General features: G+C 34.7%; 1 protein-coding gene across 1 annotated transcript; it reads right to left on the bottom strand.

Moving 5' to 3' along the window:
• Positions 1-14533: 14533 nt before the first annotated feature.
• Positions 14534-24407, bottom strand: LOC146735456 (uncharacterized). Its single transcript, XM_085505861.1, has 13 exons — positions 24294-24407; positions 23246-23299; positions 22786-22865; positions 21733-21814; positions 19548-19598; positions 19241-19282; positions 19062-19111; positions 18433-18479; positions 18213-18283; positions 16832-16999; positions 16278-16342; positions 16116-16199; positions 14534-16016 (listed from the first exon to the last, which is right to left on the bottom strand). Exons 1-13 carry the CDS (start codon positions 24405-24407, stop codon positions 15887-15889), a joined length of 1038 nt encoding a protein of 345 aa, XP_085361987.1. The 3' UTR covers positions 14534-15886.
• Positions 24408-24602: the final 195 nt, after the last annotated feature.

Here is a 24602-nt window from a genome sequence, read left to right as displayed (position 1 = left end):
GGTAATAAGCATATAGTTTGTTTTGTCCATATTAACGGTTAGTTTGTTGGCACTGCATTATTCACAGACTCTCTGAAGTTCAATGTTAATTAGGGGAAGATTAGTGTTAAATTATTCAAGCATGTAGTAGACTTTCGTGGTGATTTTTTTTTTTCATTTTTTTTTACTTTTGTTAAACGGTGACTTATACCTTTAGACAGCTATACGACCTTTTTTTATTAAATCACCTTTTGATTTCAAGGAAAAACGGAAGTAACGGAAATCTCGGGAATGTGCACTTCGACTAAGCCCCTTTGAGCCGAAACAATAACATTTGTTTTTAGCATAATCCCGCAAATAAACATCGCGTGTACGCGTCCGATCACATGACCGGATGTACTCACTCTTTCATCGCATCGCTTTCTCTTTACTATATATTACTGTTCATTTATTTTGTATCTACCAAGTTTATTTAGGAAAATGGCACGGAAAACAAATTGGAAAATAGTCCTCCAGTGACAATAACGAGTCGACAACAGACAAACAGTGTGAAACCCCAAATGACATTTGCTCCATCGCACCGGAGACTGAAGACACCACCGTAACTACCTTGAATGCTGACGATGGTGACACAACTACACTCACTGAAAGCTGTGTTGATACACACAGGATGAACAAGGCAAAACGAAAAATATCGCCAGTGATGTCTGCATCAGTATCTGGCAACGCTTGCAATGAACCGAATGACACGAGGCTCATCGACCTGGATATATAGAATGTGAATTTGACTGACCAATGTAAATGTTCACTGTGTAAAAGGGAAAAATATATATTCATGAATAATCTCGTTATGGCTGGGGATTTACCTTCAGTCTCCGTTGCACATGCGGTCTTTCGAACATTACACATGCACGGTGATTGGCTACGAATACAAGGTCGTCAAAAATAGACCAATCAGGTCCATTGTGCCATGTGGGACGGCAGACTGACTTTCAAATGAATTTGAGTGACGCATAAGTGGTTCGTGGAAAAAACAGTTACACGTACATTCATAGCTCTTGGAAATTAAAATTGCTTTGTGCTGGTAATAATTGTATAAAGATCGTACTGCAATGCGACAAAAATGCGGATTCAGTCAGAAAATAGAAGGCTTTTTTTATTTAAATTACGATTTTTAATTAATAATCAACAACACAAGTTTCATCGCCGGTATTTAGTAATAATGAAAAAAAAACATAGCTTAACAGAGTTTTGCTCTGATGACATTTTCGCTTGGTTCAGGTGCCGTGCCTTACGAGAAAGTTGCTGGTATATTACTCTGCCAAGTTTAACGGCCACATATCACGTTTTGTACATAAACAATTGTTTGTTGTGATATGGTATAACACTCGAAACTAAGCTTGTCAAGCAAATAAACTTAAATTGATAACGTGATTACACTGTTTAAATGTATTTGTTTATGTGGGAATAGGGCAGAAGAGATTCAGTAGCTCGGAAATAACTTTCCAACGAGGAAGTGATAAAGGTGACATAGACAAGACTACGACCATACGATAACTGCTTTATTCAGTAAAACTTAAGACTATAAATACACTAACGTCAGATGATTACATTACATATGACAGGATATGCAAATTACTAATAGATCTGGAATCTATCACTGAACTTGATCTTGTTTATTGGTGTAATTAAATTCCCTGGAAGTTACACCTCGTTTCGTAATATTTGGGATTCTCAGACTTGGTGTCTAGTGCGCCCGACATCCTCCGGACGGCCAGAAATTAAGAAGGCAAATAATAAATATTCAAATATTACGAATATATGACAGTAAATTCAACACAACATCGATATAGATATAATAAACGAAATACCAGTATATGGAAATCGATTAATAAACGATACTAAAACTACCGACAATAAATCAACAATGTTCAAAAGTCAATATTCGATGGTCATAGATGTCCCGTACTTTCTAGTCAGCAATAGCGGCGGCAGTTCTCTTTGATCTGCGTACTGACGTTGGCGGTTCTAAGACGGTGCTGTCGATTTCAGGGTGGATGTTTTTCTTTCCATGGTAGTCCCGCAAAATATCTGTTGCCGTCAGGTTTGATTTTGGTATCTCTATATTGTTCAAATGATCGTTTCACCTCGTTTTCCTGGTCGTGTGTTAAGCGTCCGTAGGGGTTTTTAACGCCGTAGGGAAATCGGCACCATTAAACAGTGTTCTAGGTAGTCTGGTTTTGGTTGTATTGAGTCAAGCTATCCACCAATAAATGCCACAAAGCAAGTCGACAATAGATAAACACAGAATTATTTATATGATAAAGTGACACATTATTGATACACCCAATTGGGAAAATAAGATTTTTGCAAGTCTATGAAATAGTTGGGGTATGTATAACTAAAAACCTGATTCCACACTGAGTATCAGATGTGTGAGATGGAACTTGTGGAATAATTTTTTTCTTTTTTTTTTCAAATTCTGGAAATGACCTTAGAAATACTGATACACATCTTAGCATGGACAACTGTTGCAAAACACTTTTCCAAAATTTTATATTGACCTTTGACCTACTTTCGCAGTTACACGCATTAACATGGATGATGCACCTCATTGAAATATTGGAAATTTTGGAAACGACCTTAGAAATACTGATACACATCTTAGCATGGACAACTGTTGAAAAACACTTTTCCAAAATTTTGTATTGACCTTTGACCTACTTTCGCAGTTACACGCATTAACATGGATGATGCACCTCATTGAAATAAACCTGTTTGCCAGATGATGCATGACTCATTAATATGCTAAATGCTGGTCTAGGGTGGAATTTGGGGGCGACAATTGTCCTACTTCAATCCAGTAAATCAGCATCTGCATCATTTACAATCAGGGTCCAGCAGAGACTTAGGCCAAGTTCATGGAGATCAATTCCATCCATACCAAATAGGTTTTGCATTAGTTCTGCTCGTTTCTATCCAATTGTTACCTTACACTAGTGGTATGTACTACATTTAAATGTAATGAAACGGCACAGGTTGGCATCAACAACTATTCCAATATTGCAAATAAAGATGTTAATTTTATTGAATCGCCATATTGGGCATGATATGGATAATCGATATTCTGCAGCTATGTTATAGAAACTACTCTGAGACACCAATAACAATAATATGAATAACTTTATTACACAGCTGTAAAAAATAACAGGAACACTCAATTAAATAGGATGCAAGGCTTTCCCATCCAACAAAATGTTTTTCATGGCATTATGTATCCTGGACACCTGGAAGACCCACTATTGACAAACAATATTACCAGTTAATATTACCAGTTTGGTACAAATGACTAATAAACTTGCAAGATTATAATCTACGAAATCCAGACAAACAAATAAAACCATATCAACCAGGGATACCAGATAATACGAGTCAAAAAACCTAATAATTGCAACCCTAAGGTGTTGCGATAATGATTGACATACATGTAACTGTCACTACCAGTTTGGTACAAATGACTTATAATGCAAGAATGTACTCTACACACAAAATAATATTGTAATTATTCCAGTACTTCCATATATATCAGGGATACAATAATAAATGAGGGCAAGCCCCTATGGCATTAAATGTAGCTCCTATGGCGTTACATATCTTATTTGTATAACTATCATTACCAGATTGGTTCAAATGACTTATACTGGAAGATTATACTTAACACACTCTTTATACACTAAATAATATTGTAATTATTCAAGTACTTCCATATATATCATGGATACCATAATAAATGAGGGCAAACCCCTATGGCGTTAAATGTAGCCCCTACGGCGTTACATATCTTATTTGTATAACTATCACTACCAGATTGGTTCAAATGACTTATAATGCAAGATTATACTTAACACACTCTTTATACACTAAATAATATTGTAATTATTCAAGTACTTCCATATATATCATGGATACCATAATAAATGAGGGCAAACCCCTATGGCGTTAAATGTAGCCCCTATGGCGTCACATATCTTATTTGTATAACTATCATTACCAGATTGGTTCAAGTGACTTACAATGCAAGATTATACTTAACACACTCTTTATACACTAAATAATATTGTAATTATTCAAGTACTTCCATATATATCATGGATACCATAATAAACGAGGGCAAACCCCTATGGCGTTAAATGCAGCCCCTACAGCGTTACATATCTTATTTGTATAACTATCATTACCAGATTGGTTCAAGTGACTTACAATGCAAGATTATACTTAACACACTCTTTATACACTAAATAATATTGTAATTATTCAAGTACTTCCATATATATATCATGGATACCATAATAAATGAGGGCAAACCCCTATGGCTTTAAATGTAGCCCCTACGGCGTTACATATCTTATTTGTACCGGAATAACTATCATTACCAGATTGGTTCAAATGACTTATACTGGAAGATTATACTTAACACACTCTTTATACACTAAATAATATTGTAATTATTCAAGTACTTCCATATATATCATGGATACCATAATAAATGAGGGCAAACCCCTATGGCGTTAAATGCAGCCCCTACGGCGTTACATATCTTATTTGTATAACTATCATTACCAGATTGGTTCAAATGACTTATAATGCAAGATTATACTTAACACACTCTTTATACACTAAATAATATTGTAATTATTCCAGTACTTCCATATATATCATGGATACCATAATAAATGAGGGCAAACCCCTATGGCTTTAAATGTAGCCCCTACGGCGTTACATATCTTATTTGTATAACTATCATTACCAGATTGGTTCAAATGACTTATACTGGAAGATTATACTTAACACACTCTTTATACACTAAATAATATTGTAATTATTCCAGTACTTCCATATATATCAAGGGTACCATAATAAATGAGGGCAAGCCCCTATGGCGTTAAATGTAGCCCCTATGGCGTTACATATCTTATTTGTATAACTATCATTACCAGATTGGTTCAAATGACTTATACTGGAAGATTATACTTAACACACTCTTTATACACTAAATAATATTGTAATTATTCCAGTACTTCCATATGTATCAAGGGTACCATAATAAATGAGGGCAAACCCCTATGGCGTTACATATCTTATTTGTATAACTATCATTACCAGATTGGTTCAAATGACTTATAATGCAAGATTATACTTAACACACTCTTTACACACTAAATAATATTGTAATTATTCAAGTACTTCCATATATATCAAGGGTACCATAATAAATGAGGGCAAGCCCCTATGGCGTTAAATGTAGCCCCTATGGCGTTACATATCTTATTTGTATAACTATCATTACCAGATTGGTTCAAATGACTTATACTGGAAGATTATACTTAACACACTCTTTATACACTAAATAATATTGTAATTATTCCAGTACTTCCATATGTATCAAGGGTACCATAATAAATGAGGGCAAACCCCTACGGTGTTACATATCTTATTTGTATAAACTATCATTACCAGATTGGTTCAAATGACTTATAATGCAAGATTATACTTAACACACTCTTTATACACTAAATAATATTGTAATTATTCAAGTACTTCCATATATATCAAGGGTACCATAATAAATGAGGGCAAGCCCCTATGGCGTTAAATGTAGCCCCTATGGCGTTACATATCTTATTTGTATAGCTATCATTACCAGATTGGTTCAAATGACTTATACTGGAAGATTATACTTAACACACTCTTTATACACTAAATAATATTGTAATTATTCCAGTACTTCCATATGTATCAAGGGTACCATAATAAATGAGGGCAAACCCCTATGGCGTTACATATCTTATTTGTATAACTATCATTACCAGATTGGTTCAAATGACTTATAATGCAAGATTATACTTAACACACTCTTTACACACTAAATAATATTGTAATTATTCAAGTACTTCCATATATATCATGGATACCATAATAAATGAGGGCAAACCCCTATGGCTTTAAATGTAGCCCCTACGGTGTTACATATCTTATTTGTATAACTATCATTACCAGATTGGTTCAAATGACTTATAATGCAAGATTATACTTAACACACTCTTTACACACTAAATAATATTGTAATTATTCAAGTACTTCCATATGTATCAAGGGTACCATAATAAATGAGGGCAAACCCCTATGGCGTTAAATGCAGCCCCTATGGCGTTACATATCTTATTTGTATAACTATCATTACCAGATTGGTTCAAATGACTTATACTGGAAGATTATACTTAACACACTCTTTATACACTAAATAATATTGTAATTATTCAAGTACTTCCATATATATCATGGATACCATAATAAATGAGGGCAAACCCCTATGGCGTTAAATGTAGCCCCTACGGCGTTACATATCTTATTTGTATAACTATCACTACCAGATTGGTTCAAATGACTTATAATGCAAGATTATACTTAACACACTCTTTATACACTAAATAATATTGTAATTATTCAAGTACTTCCATATATATCATGGATACCATAATAAATGAGGGCAAACCCCTATGGCGTTAAATGTAGCCCCTATGGCGTCACATATCTTATTTGTATAACTATCATTACCAGATTGGTTCAAGTGACTTACAATGCAAGATTATACTTAACACACTCTTTATACACTAAATAATATTGTAATTATTCAAGTACTTCCATATATATCATGGATACCATAATAAACGAGGGCAAACCCCTATGGCGTTAAATGTAGCCCCTATGGCGTTACATATCTTATTTGTATAACTATCATTACCAGATTGGTTCAAATGACTTATACTGGAAGATTATACTTAACACACTCTTTATACACTAAATAATATTGTAATTATTCCAGTACTTCCATATGTATCAAGGGTACCATAATAAATGAGGGCAAACCCCTATGGCGTTACATATCTTATTTGTATAACTATCATTACCAGATTGGTTCAAATGACTTATAATGCAAGATTATACTTAACACACTCTTTACACACTAAATAATATTGTAATTATTCAAGTACTTCCATATATATCAAGGGTACCATAATAAATGAGGGCAAGCCCCTATGGCGTTAAATGTAGCCCCTATGGCGTTACATATCTTATTTGTATAACTATCATTACCAGATTGGTTCAAATGACTTATACTGGAAGATTATACTTAACACACTCTTTATACACTAAATAATATTGTAATTATTCCAGTACTTCCATATGTATCAAGGGTACCATAATAAATGAGGGCAAACCCCTATGGCGTTACATATCTTATTTGTATAACTATCATTACCAGATTGGTTCAAATGACTTATAATGCAAGATTATACTTAACACACTCTTTATACACTAAATAATATTGTAATTATTCAAGTACTTCCATATATATCAAGGGTACCATAATAAATGAGGGCAAGCCCCTATGGCGTTAAATGTAGCCCCTATGGCGTTACATATCTTATTTGTATAGCTATCATTACCAGATTGGTTGAAATGACTTATACTGGAAGATTATACTTAACACACTCTTTATACACTAAATAATATTGTAATTATTCCAGTACTTCCATATGTATCAAGGGTACCATAATAAATGAGGGCAAACCCCTATGGCGTTACATATCTTATTTGTATAACTATCATTACCAGATTGGTTCAAATGACTTATAATGCAAGATTATACTTAACACACTCTTTACACACTAAATAATATTGTAATTATTCAAGTACTTCCATATATATCATGGATACCATAATAAATGAGGGCAAACCCCTATGGCTTTAAATGTAGCCCCTACGGTGTTACATATCTTATTTGTATAACTATCATTACCAGATTGGTTCAAATGACTTATAATGCAAGATTATACTTAACACACTCTTTACACACTAAATAATATTGTAATTATTCAAGTACTTCCATATGTATCAAGGGTACCATAATAAATGAGGGCAAACCCCTATGGCGTTAAATGCAGCCCCTATGGCGTTACATATCTTATTTGTATAACTATCATTACCAGATTGGTTCAAATGACTTATACTGGAAGATTATACTTAACACACTCTTTATACACTAAATAATATTGTAATTATTCAAGTACTTCCATATATATCATGGATACCATAATAAATGAGGGCAAACCCCTATGGCGTTAAATGTAGCCCCTACGGCGTTACATATCTTATTTGTATAACTATCACTACCAGATTGGTTCAAATGACTTATAATGCAAGATTATACTTAACACACTCTTTATACACTAAATAATATTGTAATTATTCAAGTACTTCCATATATATCATGGATACCATAATAAATGAGGGCAAACCCCTATGGCGTTAAATGTAGCCCCTATGGCGTCACATATCTTATTTGTATAACTATCATTACCAGATTGGTTCAAGTGACTTACAATGCAAGATTATACTTAACACACTCTTTATACACTAAATAATATTGTAATTATTCAAGTACTTCCATATATATCATGGATACCATAATAAACGAGGGCAAACCCCTATGGCGTTAAATGTAGCCCCTATGGCGTTACATATCTTATTTGTATAACTATCATTACCAGATTGGTTCAAATGACTTATACTGGAAGATTATACTTAACACACTCTTTATACACTAAATAATATTGTAATTATTCCAGTACTTCCATATGTATCAAGGGTACCATAATAAATGAGGGCAAACCCCTATGGCGTTACATATCTTATTTGTATAACTATCATTACCAGATTGGTTCAAATGACTTATAATGCAAGATTATACTTAACACACTCTTTACACACTAAATAATATTGTAATTATTCAAGTACTTCCATATATATCAAGGGTACCATAATAAATGAGGGCAAGCCCCTATGGCGTTAAATGTAGCCCCTATGGCGTTACATATCTTATTTGTATAACTATCATTACCAGATTGGTTCAAATGACTTATACTGGAAGATTATACTTAACACACTCTTTATACACTAAATAATATTGTAATTATTCCAGTACTTCCATATGTATCAAGGGTACCATAATAAATGAGGGCAAACCCCTATGGCGTTACATATCTTATTTGTATAACTATCATTACCAGATTGGTTCAAATGACTTATAATGCAAGATTATACTTAACACACTCTTTACACACTAAATAATATTGTAATTATTCAAGTACTTCCATATATATCAAGGGTACCATAATAAATGAGGGCAAGCCCCTATGGCGTTAAATGTAGCCCCTATGGCGTTACATATCTTATTTGTATAGCTATCATTACCAGATTGGTTCAAATGACTTATACTGGAAGATTATACTTAACACACTCTTTATACACTAAATAATATTGTAATTATTCAAGTACTTCCATATGTATCAAGGGTACCATAATAAATGAGGGCAAACCCCTATGGCGTTACATATCTTATTTGTATAACTATCATTACCAGATTGGTTCAAATGACTTATAATGCAAGATTATACTTAACACACTCTTTATACACTAAATAATATTGTAATTATTCAAGTACTTCCATATATATCATGGATACCATAATAAATGAGGGCAAACCCCTATGGCGTTAAATGTAGCCCCTATGGCGTTACATATCTTATTTGTATAACTATCATTACCAGATTGGTTCAAATGACTTGTAATGCAAGATTATACTTAACACACTCTTTACACACTAAATAATATTGTAATTATTCAAGTACTTCCATAAATATCATGGATACCATAATAAATGAGGGCAAACCCCTATGGCGTTAAATGCAGCCCCTACGGCGTTACATATCTTATTTGTATAACTATCATTACCAGATTGGTTCAAGTGACTTACAATGCAAGATTATACTTAACACACTCTTTATACACTAAATAATATTGTAATTATTCAAGTACTTCCATATATATCATGGATACCATAATAAACGAGGGCAAACCCCTATGGCGTTAAATGTAGCCCCTATGGCGTTACATATCTTATTTGTATAACTATCATTACCAGATTGGTTCAAATGACTTATACTGGAAGATTATACTTAACACACTCTTTATACACTAAATAATATTGTAATTATTCCAGTACTTCCATATGTATCAAGGGTACCATAATAAATGAGGGCAAACCCCTATGGCGTTACATATCTTATTTGTATAACTATCATTACCAGATTGGTTCAAATGACTTATAATGCAAGATTATACTTAACACACTCTTTACACACTAAATAATATTGTAATTATTCAAGTACTTCCATAAATATCATGGATACCATAATAAATGAGGGCAAACCCCTATGGCGTTAAATGCAGCCCCTACGGCGTTACATATCTTATTTGTATAACTATCATTACCAGATTGGTTCAAGTGACTTACAATGCAAGATTATACTTAACACACTCTTTATACACTAAATAATATTGTAATTATTCAAGTACTTCCATATATATCATGGATACCATAATAAATGAGGGCAAACCCCTATGTCTTTAAATGTAGCCCCTACGGCGTTACATATCTTATTTGTACCGGAATAACTATCATTACCAGATTGGTTCAAATGACTTATAATGCAAGATTATACTTAACACACTCTTTACACACTAAATAATATTGTAATTATTCAAGTACTTCCATATATATCAAGGGTACCATAATAAATGAGGGCAAGCCCCTATGGCATTAAATGTAGCCCCTATGGCGTTACATATCTTATTTGTATAACTATCATTACCAGATTGGTTCAAATGACTTATAATGCAAGATTATACTTAACACACTCTTTACACACTAAATGGAGTATTATTTATTGAGTCCTATTTGGTCTGGTTTTCAGAAATATCTAATTACCTAAAAATACACTGATTAGTAGGTATATATATATAATATTCACACTGCACTGATTCATTAGTCCTGCAAAATAAAGCATACATGGTCAGTTTACAATTGCATAAATATCACCCTACCCAACACCACCCACCACCCTTGGGCCCATCCTAACAAAAAGTTCCAGCACTAATTTCTAAGCTGTCTTCTTCTTGGTCTTCCCACTCTTGGTCTTTCTTGATTTCTAGGATCTCTGCCATCCCACCTTAGTCTGGCTTCTGCCTGATCCTCTTCATTATACTGGGTCTCTTTGTACACAGTTGACTTCCCTGTAGAAATATGGTGATAGGGCAGGAAGCAGTCCCTGCAAAGGTGAATACTGCATCGGTTGCACTTGTAGCTGCTCAGGTGGTAGCCTCCACTCCTTGTCTTTCTATTTAGTTTGATACACAGCCTACAACAATGTCCACGTCCTGCCTCACGCACCAGTGTGTGCCCCTTGTAGCTGTCAATTGATGGCTGTGCAGTGACAAGCTCTTTCTTACGTGAAGAGAAACCACCAACCAGAGCTATACCAATCTTTAATTGATAAGATTTGTGTGTCAGATTGGCATTGGTTATGGTTTGATAAATTATCCAACTGTTGGTCAAGGCAGTGTCCAACAAATAGAAAAATACATATTTCCACCACTTGTGGGTTTGGCGTTGTGAGGTGTAATATGCCCTCAACTGGTTTGCTCTGTCTACACCACCCATAAACTGGTTATAATTTTCTATAACCTCAGGTGCTGGCACTGTGTAGGTCACTCTTTTATGCGATTCTTTGTTTTTTACATATCTTACAAGTCTCTCTCCCCTGGTCCTGAAACCTTCCTTGCATGTTGTCAGAGCAGTGAATAATTTTGAGTCTTTCCATACGACTACAACCAAGTCTCCTTTCTGTCTTGAGACAAATTGACCCCTCTCAAGCCGTTTTATCCTTTTACTGTCAGGATTCTTATCACTTGCCTTTAGACAAGTTGGCATTCCCTTCCTGGTTGGCCGAGTACTGCCAATAAGGAATGTGTGATGATTGTTTAGCAGAGTCATTGCCAAGTCAGGACTAGTGTAAAAACTGTCTGTATATAAAATATGATTGAACCCTTGTACATGGCTGATCATATCAACACACAGATCATGGGTTTTTCTATCCCCTTTTCTATCAGTAATGGCAGATACTGTCATGAATCTGATACAGCTTATGTAATTAGAGACTGCATCTGCAAGTACATAAACTTTAAATCCCTTGGATCTTGGTTTGCTATGAATAAATACGGTTGGGATACCTGCTTTACTCCCCTTATAACCTATGATAGCTTCATCTATTACTATCTCTTGGTGGAGATTATAAGAATTTTGGGAAGACTCCATAATTTTGTTTAGGACTGGAAGTACTTTATACATTGGTTCCCGACTTTTCTCAATTCTACGTCTCTCAGGATCACTAATATTTGCTGGATCTTTGTCAGCATCATTGCAGTGAAAATACTGAAGTATTTTTTGAAATCGATTTCTACTCATTGTTCCTGCTATAAATTCATTCCTAAGAGCAGTCTGGTTAGACCAGTAGTCCCCAATTTCCATCTTTGGATCAACACCCATCAAGATAAGGATTCCAAGAAATGCTCTAATTTCATCATCTTTGACTTCATGCCAAAATTTATCTCTCTTGCGTTTTCTGAGCTGGCTCCATTGAGCATATTTGTTTGTCTCACGGCGCAGTTTTTTAATCAGATATGTAGGAAAAATGGTATGAAATGCTTCCAGGACACTTGCATTCTCATCCAAAGGAACATTGGGGCCAGGTGGGTCACCTGTAAATTCCATTGAACCAGTGTGACGTTTCAGGTGTGATGACCACCCTTCATCATCCTCACTTTCAGAACTGTCATCAGAACCAAGGTGCATGTATTCAGTTGGCTCCTCATACCTGTGGCCTCTTTTCCATGTGTCTTCAATTCTTCTGACATTTACATTTTGTCTTATTCTCCTACGTGATCTCAAGGTAAGCCCTTCATGCGGGTCTTCATCTGACACTACATCTTCCCCAGAAGATGAGGGGAAACAATGGTCACTACTGACTTCCATATCTTCCCCTGACTCCAGGCAATCATCTGACAGGTCATTTTCTTCACTGACGGCAATCACCCTATCATGTCTCTCATCATTGGTCTGTTCATTGCTTCTCTCATCTCCCCCAATACTGGCCATGTCCTGTGGTGGTTCATTGCCAACTACTGCCATGTCCTGTAGTGGTTCATTGCCAACTACTGCCATGTCCTGTGGTGGTTCATTGCTAACTACTGCCATGTCCTGTGGTGGTTCATTGCCAATTACTGCCATGTCCTGTGGTGGTTCATTGCCACCTTCACTAGTGCCAACTACTGCCACGTACTGGGGTGGTTCACTGTTACCTTCACTCGTGTCAACTACTGCCATGTCTTGCGGTGGTTCATTGCCAACTACTGCCATGTCCTGGGGTGGTTCACTGCCAGTGCCACCTTCACTAATGCCAATTACTGCCATGTCCTGAGGTGGTTCACTGCCACCTTCACTCGTGTCAACTACTGCCATGTCCTGCGGTGGTTCACTGCCACCTTCACTAGTGCCAACTACTGCCATGTCCTGTAGTGGTTCATTGCCAACTACTGCCATGTCCTGTGGTGGTTCACTGCCAACTACTGCCATGTCCTGCAATGGTTCAATTTCCTGTGGTGTAGATGTACCACTAAAAGGAGTGGCTCTACCACTATCTGTATATCTTAAATGTACCCTGTCTTGCAGTGGGTCACTGTCACTGACATCCATTGCCATGTCCTGCGGGGGTTCACTGGCATGTTCAGGATTGCGAACCACTGGCATTTCTTCTGGTGGTTCACTAGGTGTAGATTCACCACTAGAAGGGGTGGTTCTATCTGTAAATTGTAACCTGCTGCCTCTCCTTGTCCTGCCACCAGAATTCATTATACGTGACTCCTCATTGCTGAGTTGCAAGGCAGCCACCTCTCTAAGTGACATTTCCAGCTCCTCACACACTTATGCAAAAAAAGAGAAAAACTTGTAAGTATAAAGTATTTAGCCCAAGGTCAATTTTGTGTATCAAAAATACATCAACCATATGGGATTCAATATACTTTAACTACATGCCAGTTATTTCCCCATGCATCAGAAACACAGCCAATTGTGACTAAATGTTCCTATTAGCCCAGGCTAACTATGTCATGAATAGTTAGAAGCATTGCCAGTTACATCTACATTTGTTTAAAACACTACCCAATTGTACCTCAGTGGGCCCAGTACAATGTCTAGTTGCTACTCACTGTTTTTATCCATAGTGCCAATTGTGTTTCAATGTACCTTCAAATCAGGCCAGTTGTATACTTGTGTGTATACATATACTGCCAATTGTGTTCTAATGTGTTGCCTTCCATCCGTATCCATAGTGCAGTTGTTTCTCAATGTGCATGCAAGGCAGGCCAATTGTGTTCTAATGTGTTCAAAACACTGGCCAATTATTTCCTAGTATTTCCACTGATATAGCCAACTGTTACTTACTGTTCTTATCCATAGTGCAATTGAGTCCTATTGTGCCTGCAAAATTACTGAAAACCATGTAAAGGACTGCAAAAATTCTGCCGATTTTCCCACTTTTTGAAGACGATGTGAAGTATGCCACTGTAGATTTAACTGCCTATTTATAGCTCTTCACACGCACTAGCAGTAGTACTCAAGGCCGACCTGATATGTGATACCAGGCCAGATCAAGTTTCACATTTTTCAGACACAGTGAAAAACATCTGGGGCTTATACCCTAGCATAGAAAAGAGCACTGAAACACAGTTGGCTAAAAAAGGGTAACACATATTTTTTTTTCTGACATGACAATTGAAGCACATTTGGGAGGTTCAGGATTCACACTCTTTACACACTAAATAATATTGTAATTATTCAAGTACTTCCATATATATCATGGATACCATAATAAATGAGGGCAAACCCCTATGGCTTTAAATGTAGCCCCTATGGCGTTACATATCTTATTTGTATAACTATCATTACCAGATTGGTTCAAGTGACTTACAATGCAAGATTATACTTAACACACTCTTTATACACTAAATAATATTGTAATTATTCAAGTACTTCCATATATATCATGGATACCATAATAAATGCTGAAAACATAGCTTCTACAATTGTTAAACAATTGGAGAAGCTATGTTTTCAGAGCAAGTACATGTAATTTGAGGAGCGTGGTCATTATTGCTAAAAGCATATCTACTCATTTCAAGGTGTGATCCTAACCACATATAAACTAAATTGGCCCAATGGTTGCTGGGATAAGAGCAAATAATTGCATATTTTTGGGAGGATGTGGTCATTATTGCCAAAAGCACATCTACTCGTGCCAAGGTGTTATCATACCAAATATGAATAAAATCGACACAGTGGTGGTAGAGATAGCAGCAAATAACTGCCTTGATCTAATTTGCATACTTTTGGGAGAGTTTGGTCATTACTGTCAGAAGCACATCTACTCGTGTCAAGGTGTAATCCTACCAAATACCAACGAAATCAGCTCAATGGTTGCTGAGATCAAAGGAAATAACTGGATTTAGCTAATTTGCATATTTTTTGGGTAGGGTAATAATAACCTAAAAGATGACTTTTGATGACAAGGAAGCTATTTTGAAATTGGGTTCTGAAAATAACTGCATTGATCTAATTTGAACAGGGACTAAATATTTTACTTTTAATCAAATGACCCAATTTGGGCTGCCATCATCAGTAAGAGGATGGCTATAGAAATGTAGATCATAACAGTTATTTTCATTACAAGCAAATGCATCTTTATGCATAAAATAAATCCTTTATGGCTGCAAAAAGGTTTGGAAAAAATAAAATCCCTAGCTAGTTTACTGGAAACAGAGATTTCCTTCGGCCTAATAATGCATAAATATACTGTTTACACCAAAGCAAGTTACACAATCATGTTGTCAACTAATAAGCACATTTTTCTGTCTCTTCACATAATTTATCTGCATCTTTTAGAGATATGTTTTTTTGTTTCTTCACTAACAGTGCAATGACCTCTTTCACCAAGACATCTGCAATGAACCTTACAGCAAAACTGAAAAGAGAAATGTTTATAAAAATTGATTAAACATTTTAGGGTAACCTGTAAAAATCAAATATGATATAATATTTGTAATTAACAAGGTTTACATACTGGATAGGAGACTTTTTAGCTTCTTTCACCATGAATACTGTTTTTTCTGTAGTGCATACCATAGAAGTGCTTGCATCAAATATGCTGAAATCAAAACCAAAAGTTTTTCAAACGAACACTCTACATGTTTATATGAATATAGCACAATTTACATACACATACCTTTTGCCCAGTCTCTTTTTCACTAGGTGCTCTTTCATTAGACGCTCTTGAACTTCCTCATAGGCCTGCAATATATGCATATATGAATATACTTTCAATTTCTGTGTAAAACACAGAACCTTGTTAAAATAGCTCTACAGAATAAAGATCGATACCGCCCAAGGTCCTTGCATAGCAAATATGAAACAAAGAAATAGTCCAAAATATCAGGTTTGACTCAAAAAGACAAAATTATTTGCCAATTATTTCTCTCTGGTAGACTACATTACAACTAAGGAACAACTGACTTGATTGTAATAGTTTTTGTTTTTTAAGAAAAATAATTTGACACACAGATCGCAGATACATGTTCAACAAATTTCAGTGCATTTTCTGTCAAACGAGTTCAGAAAAAAGAGAATAAATGAAAGATTCTGAAGAAATTTGTAAAAAATGAAAAATGGATATGCACAGATTTTAGCAATTAAACTAATATAAGTAGTTAAAATGACTCAAATGAGAAATACACTGCCTCAATAGGCACAAACAACTTTTCTCTCAACCTCTCAACTCACCTGAATGGATATATGGTTCATGCCATATCCATATTTGATAAGGGCTCTTCTCTCACCGTAAAGTTTCTGATAATTCTTTAGAAACACTTTATGTCTGTCTAGGTGATCATCACACCTACTATAATTACACTGAATGACTTTATTCGTGTGTGACAATATGTCTACATACTGTGTGGATAAACAAAAATTAATCAAGGAAAGCTGAGAAAAGAATTCCATGCATAGGAGATAAATAACAAGCAGACTGAGTATTATTTTACATGCGTATTATTTGATTGTAATACAGTTAAAATTCATTTTATTTGGAGAAAAATGTAGCTGCATGCGTTTGAAACATTGGTAAAAGCCAACTCTGATCTAATCACAAACAATACAGCATTTTCAAAAACATAATGGCTGCCAGTTAACCATCTTTTATAGGAGAATAGAAAGGAAACTTGTATTCCAACTTATATGATATACATGTGTAAAACGTGAATGAAAATGCATAATATACTGGTGGTCAAAATGCAACATGACAACGCCCACTACTAATCACCACTCTCCATGCCACAAAAGCGTGATAAACACAGGTACCAGTAATAATAATAACAAAGGCACATCAGACTACTGACTAAAATACCGGTCGCAACAATGAACGCCGCGTTGGCACGCGAAAGAAAACCATAAATCATAAAATGAACAATAAAAATCTTCCACCTTAGTATCATGTGCAACTTCAAACCAAACTAAATTAAAACCACAAGTACCGATAGAATCACTCAAGGTACAACCAGTGAGCAGACTTACAGTAGAGAGACCGAAATATTTTTTCAATAAAACAGACCGCCAGTTTTCCTAAGCGGGAACTACAGAAATCAGGTCCAAGGTCATTGAGAAACAAAAACAACTGATTTCCAATATGGTTCGCTATGCATCATGGGTCAGGGAGTTGTGAACTTTGACCCGTAGAACCTCATTCAAGCAACCCAGAGCTAGGACACCTAAAATAAGGGGATGCAGTGTTTTTGTTTCTGAGAGATCAAGACAAGGACTTTCATTACTAGAGAAAAAAGGTAGGAAGGGGAATGCATAATAAATCAATGATTTTATATTACTTAAATGACCATTGGTTGGGTATATTGAATCTGATCTTGAAACAGATTGGTGTGCAACATGTATGTTTCAGGTTGAATGTGAATGGACAAAATGTCTCAGATATAGGTGAGGATGGAGTAGAACACATCGAAATGTATTCGAAAAGACTAAAAAATGAATGTGACTTAATGATGAATACAATTCATTATCAAATTCATACAAATGTCACAAGAATTAGACAACAGGCACACTCATCCGCTAATATACAAAACACTGCAATTATATATCGTAACTATAACTGTACCTCGTCATTTGTGATTGCATTTATTTTCTCACTTTGATCTTCATCTGAGACATCTTTCAAACTGTCCGACTCTGAAATGTAAACAATCTATTTGAAATATTTTTTGTTGTGTACATGTATGTAAAAAGGTAGACATCGAACACCACAACGAGAAAGTAAGTTGTTTTAGAAATATTGCGATTGAATGTACCCATAATTTTAACACGTGTGAAATATTAACCTGGTATAAGAATCTTTTCATGGACTGTTTCTTCAGGTTCTATTTTCCTGAATAAAAAAAATGAACAAAAGCTTTGATAGGAAACTGTCAATTACGTTTTGACAACATGTCTGCAATCTATGAAAAGGGGTAAACACTTATGTATGAAGCATGTACATGGAGAAACCAATTTTGTTTTTACAAACATTTGGTTAATACATTTGGACTAAACACACACAAATATGTAACAAAACCAGGTAAAAATGAAAGTATAATTTTTTTTTCCACAGAATGTTCTTTCAGACATTTCTCAACAAAAAGCAAAGACGTACTAACAATTACAATTATTAAATTACAAATTATGAAACTTCTCATACTATGGATAATTTTAACTATGTGTCTTTAATGTAAACATATTTTTACAATGTTTTTATTTATTCATTCACAAGGTAAGTATATCATTTTTGTTTTTAAGTATGTGTTATTGCCATGAGTATATTGCCATACATTATTTTAAGGATAGTTAATATCAACTTAAAAAAAATGTGAAGTACCAAATTGGTGTAAACTTAAAAATATAGTTAGCCTTTACTTTTATATTTGAATAATAATAATAATAATGATAATAATGATAATAATAATATACTCACCACTGCAGCAAATCATTTTTCAGTTCTTGTCTCAATGAAGACGATTCAGCCTACAAGAATAAACACAGAATCCATCATTTTTTATCAAATCATTTTGTTGTTCAATGAGTGTTACATCAACAAATATCAAAGTTACATAATAAAGCTGCATACTACAACTCAGATATGTTATTTCTCACCTGAAAGTTTATGTCTTCACCAAGCAAACAGCATTTCAAATACTACACAAAAAAGTATAACAGAGTAATGGTGAATCTCTAAAACTTGTATTCATGCAGTATTTGGCAAAATATATTTGAACTTGGATGCTTTATACATAAATACAGAAATGTAGATATGCAAATTCAGACTGATGTGTTCAGGTAATAGAAGTTAATGAAAACTATTTTCTAGTTAAACATAACATCATTTTTTACTAACACATTCAATTCTTAGCAACACTATACACTGAAATTGAATATTTGGTGAACATGCAGCTTAACATACCTTCAAAACAAACACACCACAGTCACTGTCATTATTTTGGCATGGTAATCCCTAAATAAATCAAATGATAAAGAAAAAGTCATTGAAAATGACACAGTCCCCGTTAAGTTCTCTTTGTGCTCATCATATTAAAGCAGAGGGGTTGTCGCGAGCGTGTCCTTTAAAGTTGAGTTCCAAGTGGCGTATACAACAGATTGTTTATTTACATCAAAACACGGGTTTCGTGTCATAGTAATATGGCCAAAATAAAAAAGCCGTTATTCAGCCATCTTTGATCTGATTATGAAACACACTGATATGTACAACAAACGTCACAATTGCGTGAAATTAGTCAGATCAAAACGTGTCCCAGTGTCGGTGACAGGCTTTGTAAACGGTTATGTTTTGGTTAGTAGAGTAGACATTTATGATAAACAAATACATTGTTGCAAACATAACGCCCAACCGTCCACTACATGTTATATAAATAGGTGACGGTAAATGTTGTATTGGCGACGCACATTTGTGTTAGGCTAGTTTATAGAGGGGCATAGCTCTTCAGTGTCGATAACAATGTATGAAAATAAAAATTTGATGACACCAACTAAAAACACACCACAGAGACTAAACGCCGACACAACTTGAAAAGAGCAACTGATCCAGGGGCGGATACACGATTTTTCATGGGGGACCAAACTTGAATATGGCCAGACTTATATTATACAAAAACAAATTGAAAACATTTTTCAACGGTGTGGGGGGGGGGGGGGGTCTGGACGCCAAACCCCCCTAGATCCGCCACTTGTTAGAACACGGTATATCTCTTTCTGGAGAATGTGGTGGCCACAAAAAGGGCAGTTTTGTTCAGTTTCTGAGCTAAACGCTAAACGAACAGAAATCCTGTTGCACTAAAGAATGACCTAGTGTCAGCTGGTGTAATTTGCTCAACGGCAGAGTATATAGAATACGAAAAATTTCCGAAGCTGATTAAAGACAACGGTGGTCGCTCTAAGTACTTTTTGATTTTGTTAAAACAAAATTCCCTGGACTATTCCACACACAAAAACGCTTTTCAAAACAATGATGACTGAACACAAATGGGTGCCACACTGGGTTGCCAGACCGGGGTGCCAGGCAGCTCCAGTTTATTACAGGATTTAGTTATCGGTATATTTCGAAAATTGTTGAACTGTAACCATCCAAATCTTGTTTTTATACGAACGATCCCTGTCACATTCTGGGTTTGTTCGACACAAATGACATCACAGTTACCACTCCTTTGAGTAAAATGGTTTGTCTCATTAACCTCCGCCTTTTCGTCACTGATTGTTTTTAAAATGTAGCCAGTTTGTTGTTACAGTTATACCGGCCAACAAGCAATCGACTGCACCGAGCGTCTGGCAGGACAAACGCACAATCAATCAAACGGACCGAACGTTCCAAACTAATTTCACGCAATTATGACGTTCGTTGTATGATGTATGTGCCAAATACAAATGAAAATGGTACATAAATTGTGGAAATATAGTAGTAAGGCCAAAAAGTCAGACGGCTGTCAATCGGCCATCCTTGACCAGATTTTGATGACAAATGCATCCTAACATGTATGTGCCAAATTTGAATGAAAACTGACAGAGCATGTCCAAGATACCGCATAAAAAAACAAAAACAAGATGCCTGCCAGTCGACCATCTTTGATCCAATTGCGAAATAAATCGTCATGGACATGTATCCTAACATGTATAATCTATGTACCAAGTTTGAATGACAACTGACAAAGCATGTCCAAAATACAACATTTTCAAAAAACAAGATGGCTGCCAGTCGGCCATTTTGAATCGAATCGCTAAACCACTGCATGTGCATATGTCCCACATAAAGTACTAGGCACATGCAAAGAATAAACGGAATCGGTCCAAGGGATTCTGAGATATGACTCCGGACGGACGCACGGAGACCGAATTATAAGTCCCCGTTTTCGGACTTCGTCCGAACGGGGACTAATAAGTAATTACAGCTAACAATGTAATGAGTCAAATTCATTGTTACTATTATCATATTATAATATATTAACACTATTAAACTAAACATTTTTGATTTTTTTTACACAAAACAGAAAAAAAAAATTGTGGTTATTATTGTCGAATGTTTGCAGTTTTATGACCAAAGCATCTGAAAATTACACTTAGTTCCTACAATTGTGTACCTTAACATAATGGTATTTCCATTTGGACTTTTCACGTGTCATGATCGTATCTGAACTTTGAGAATCTCCTGATATGTATTTTCTGAAAAAGGATAAATTGTAGTGTGTGTTAAATAACACAAAGTAGTGAATACAAATGTGAACAAGAAAACTCAAATACATTTCACATTGCTCACAAACACATTGAACTCTAGACTTGCAGCTCGAGGTTGAGGTCCCATTGCAGACACTGCAAGAACTGTTCATTGAGATTGTCTACTGACTGAACATAAAAACAGGTCTTGAACTCCGCTGGCCTAGATTCCAAAAGTGATATTTTTGGTGCCATATGATATTTAAAATCAGAATTCAAGGACTTGAAAATGAATGACCTCAAAATCACGAGGTTCAAGCTCTGATAGTACGGTACTGCAGTCCGTGATTAAAATAATACTTTAGGTGTAGGATTTCTATTATCCAGTATTTCAACAAGGTGAATTGTCAAGGCCTAATCAACAGTGAGTGCAATAGTTCATAATTGTTGAGTTTGATTTGTGAGATATCAGTGAAATATTTTTGTATCAAACTAATAATAATAATTTGTTACCCAAAGTAATCAAACATGTGAATTTTTCAAGTGTGTCTAAATTATTGTCAAGTTTTATTCAAATCCAAATGGTGGTTCTTGACATATTCATGAAAGTATAATTGCCAATAAACAAAGTAATTAAACTGATTAATATGCATAAATCTGATTTCGAAGAGAATAAAATTCGAAATGACAACTGGTTTTTCATATCAGGAAAGATTAAATCCCAATTTAGAAACTAGTTAACCCTAATATTAATATACACACAAACTTTTAACAAAAACTAATTGGATCTGGCAACTATCATATAGTATCTTACTGTACAGTTTCACTCAAATCTAATCATTGGTTAATCTAATCTGATCAGTGGAATAAGATCGTACACACAGATGTACACACAGAAAGACACTGCTATGACATTAGCTCCAGTTTTTGTGCTGAGCACAATGGCAGTTAAAAATGTTCCAATATGTTAATTAACTCACCTAAGTGAATCTTCCACATAAGAATACTCTGATGAGAGGGAGTTGTAAATATCAACGACTTGCTTTTCTACATCAATTTTCTGCAATTCAATAATATAGTACATGTACATGTATTGCCATATTTGCTCTATTACATGGTTATTACTAACAGAAGTGCATCTAAACCAAATATTGCATTAATTGTGTACTGTAATGTTAAAATATCTTATTTTTAACAATAAAATCACCTCTGCCATTTACATAAGCATATACATGTCTAATAGTGCAAATACGATTATAGGTTCTAATAAATTCCTAAGTAAATCATTGGTGTGAAGTTGATTTTGCATGGCAAACTTAACACAATACTCAATAAATTACATTGACAATATGTTTCAAATTTATGTTCACAAGTATATAGATAGTATCAGTTTACAGCAAAAACCCAATGACAACAATTTCAATGATAAGTCATGCTTACAGCAGGAATATGTACAGGTACATACAACAGTTTCAGATTCCAGAGAGATAAACTCTGTAAGGTAAAAGCAGAAAAAACATTTGGTTAAATTTTCCAACAAACGCCGGACACAGCACCATCCCAATAGCTCATTGGACATACAGCCTATTGAGCTAACAGGTAATCAGATGACCGGTTCAAGGAAATTATTAAATGTATATTCATATTACATTGTATAAACAGGTTAAGTTTTCCTGAAATTCATTCATCTTATCTATAGGGCTACTTAAAACACAAATCACTCTGTTTATCAAATGACAATTCACTTAGATCTACTGTTACAAATCGCTGGCAAGATGATGGCGAATACACAGCCCTTGGCACAATGGGCATGGAACCAGTCTCGTTTTAAAACACTTTTTAATAATTTCAGACTAGCAATGTATAACTTTGACTACAGAATAAACAGCTGAATTCCATTTTAAAACATTGGACTGTGGATGAATTAACACAAACTTGACTGGACAAGGATTCAGCAATTGTTACGTTAACAAAACCTATTGTACCAAACTGCGTGCACTGAATACGTTTTAAGACCAATGTATGATTTTTCACTATTTGGATCTGTTTGAAGTTGAGGTTATTATTTTTGGAGCAATTTGCTAACTAATTTCTCAGCTAAGGTTCTAGCATACTTTTTGTAATTTCAGTGTCAAGGATGCCTGCAAAAAAATCAATATGGATTTCATTTGGGGTCCACTTTTAGAGGAATGATATATTGTTACAATCAATCACAATTTCTTTCGAGATTGAGGCTGTTAATTATAATGAAATATGCAAAGTTGGCATCAACGATTTTCCATTATGTTCACAAACACATATACTGTACAATATGCATAATACACAGTGATGTTTTACAGAATACAGCATTATTTAGATTTGAAAGTATGTACATACATTATAATACACAAAAAATAGTATAAATATTATTAGCTTTCAACCTGTTGATACACAACTAGATTAAAAAGTAAATTGTGTCATGTAAATTTGACTTTGATTACGCAATTACCTTTGTGATGTAAGACTTGTACTTTGCTGCAGCTGTCCCCTTTATAACTGCTGGTATTAGGAAAGTAGAAGCAATACCAATATAGTCACAACTTCCATCCTGAAAAATGTACATTTCATGACATTTTTACAAGTGAACATATACAAATAATACATTATAAATATTAGAAAATATTGCAATAATAAACATTATATATAAACGCCAAACAAATCTAACTCTATAAATCAGATATCATATAAAAATCAACATATATTGGGATTAAGTAACTGATTTCCTGTTTAACCAACTACCAGTGTACAATCATTAGAA

Source organism: Saccoglossus kowalevskii, chromosome 12, assembly GCF_978046115.1.
Source record: "Saccoglossus kowalevskii chromosome 12, keSacKowa6.1, whole genome shotgun sequence".
In the NCBI taxonomy this organism is placed as follows: domain Eukaryota; kingdom Metazoa; phylum Hemichordata; class Enteropneusta; family Harrimaniidae; genus Saccoglossus; species Saccoglossus kowalevskii.
This window is presented reverse-complemented; position numbering and strand designations above follow the sequence as displayed.

What these genes read in the sequence shown, in the direction of transcription:
- LOC146735456 (XM_085505861.1), bottom strand. Translation starts at nt 24,407, where the DNA reads ATGTACATTTTTCAGGATGGAAGTTGTGACTATATTGGTATTGCTTCT. An exon ending in GTGAAGACATAAACTTTCAG is followed by an intron (nt 19,112 to 19,240) that starts GTGAGAAATAAC and finishes TTATTCTTGTAG; the next exon opens with GCTGAATCGTCTTCATTGAG. An exon ending in GCTAAAAAGTCTCCTATCCA is followed by an intron (nt 16,017 to 16,115) that starts GTATGTAAACCT and finishes TTCTCTTTTCAG; the next exon opens with TTTTGCTGTAAGGTTCATTG.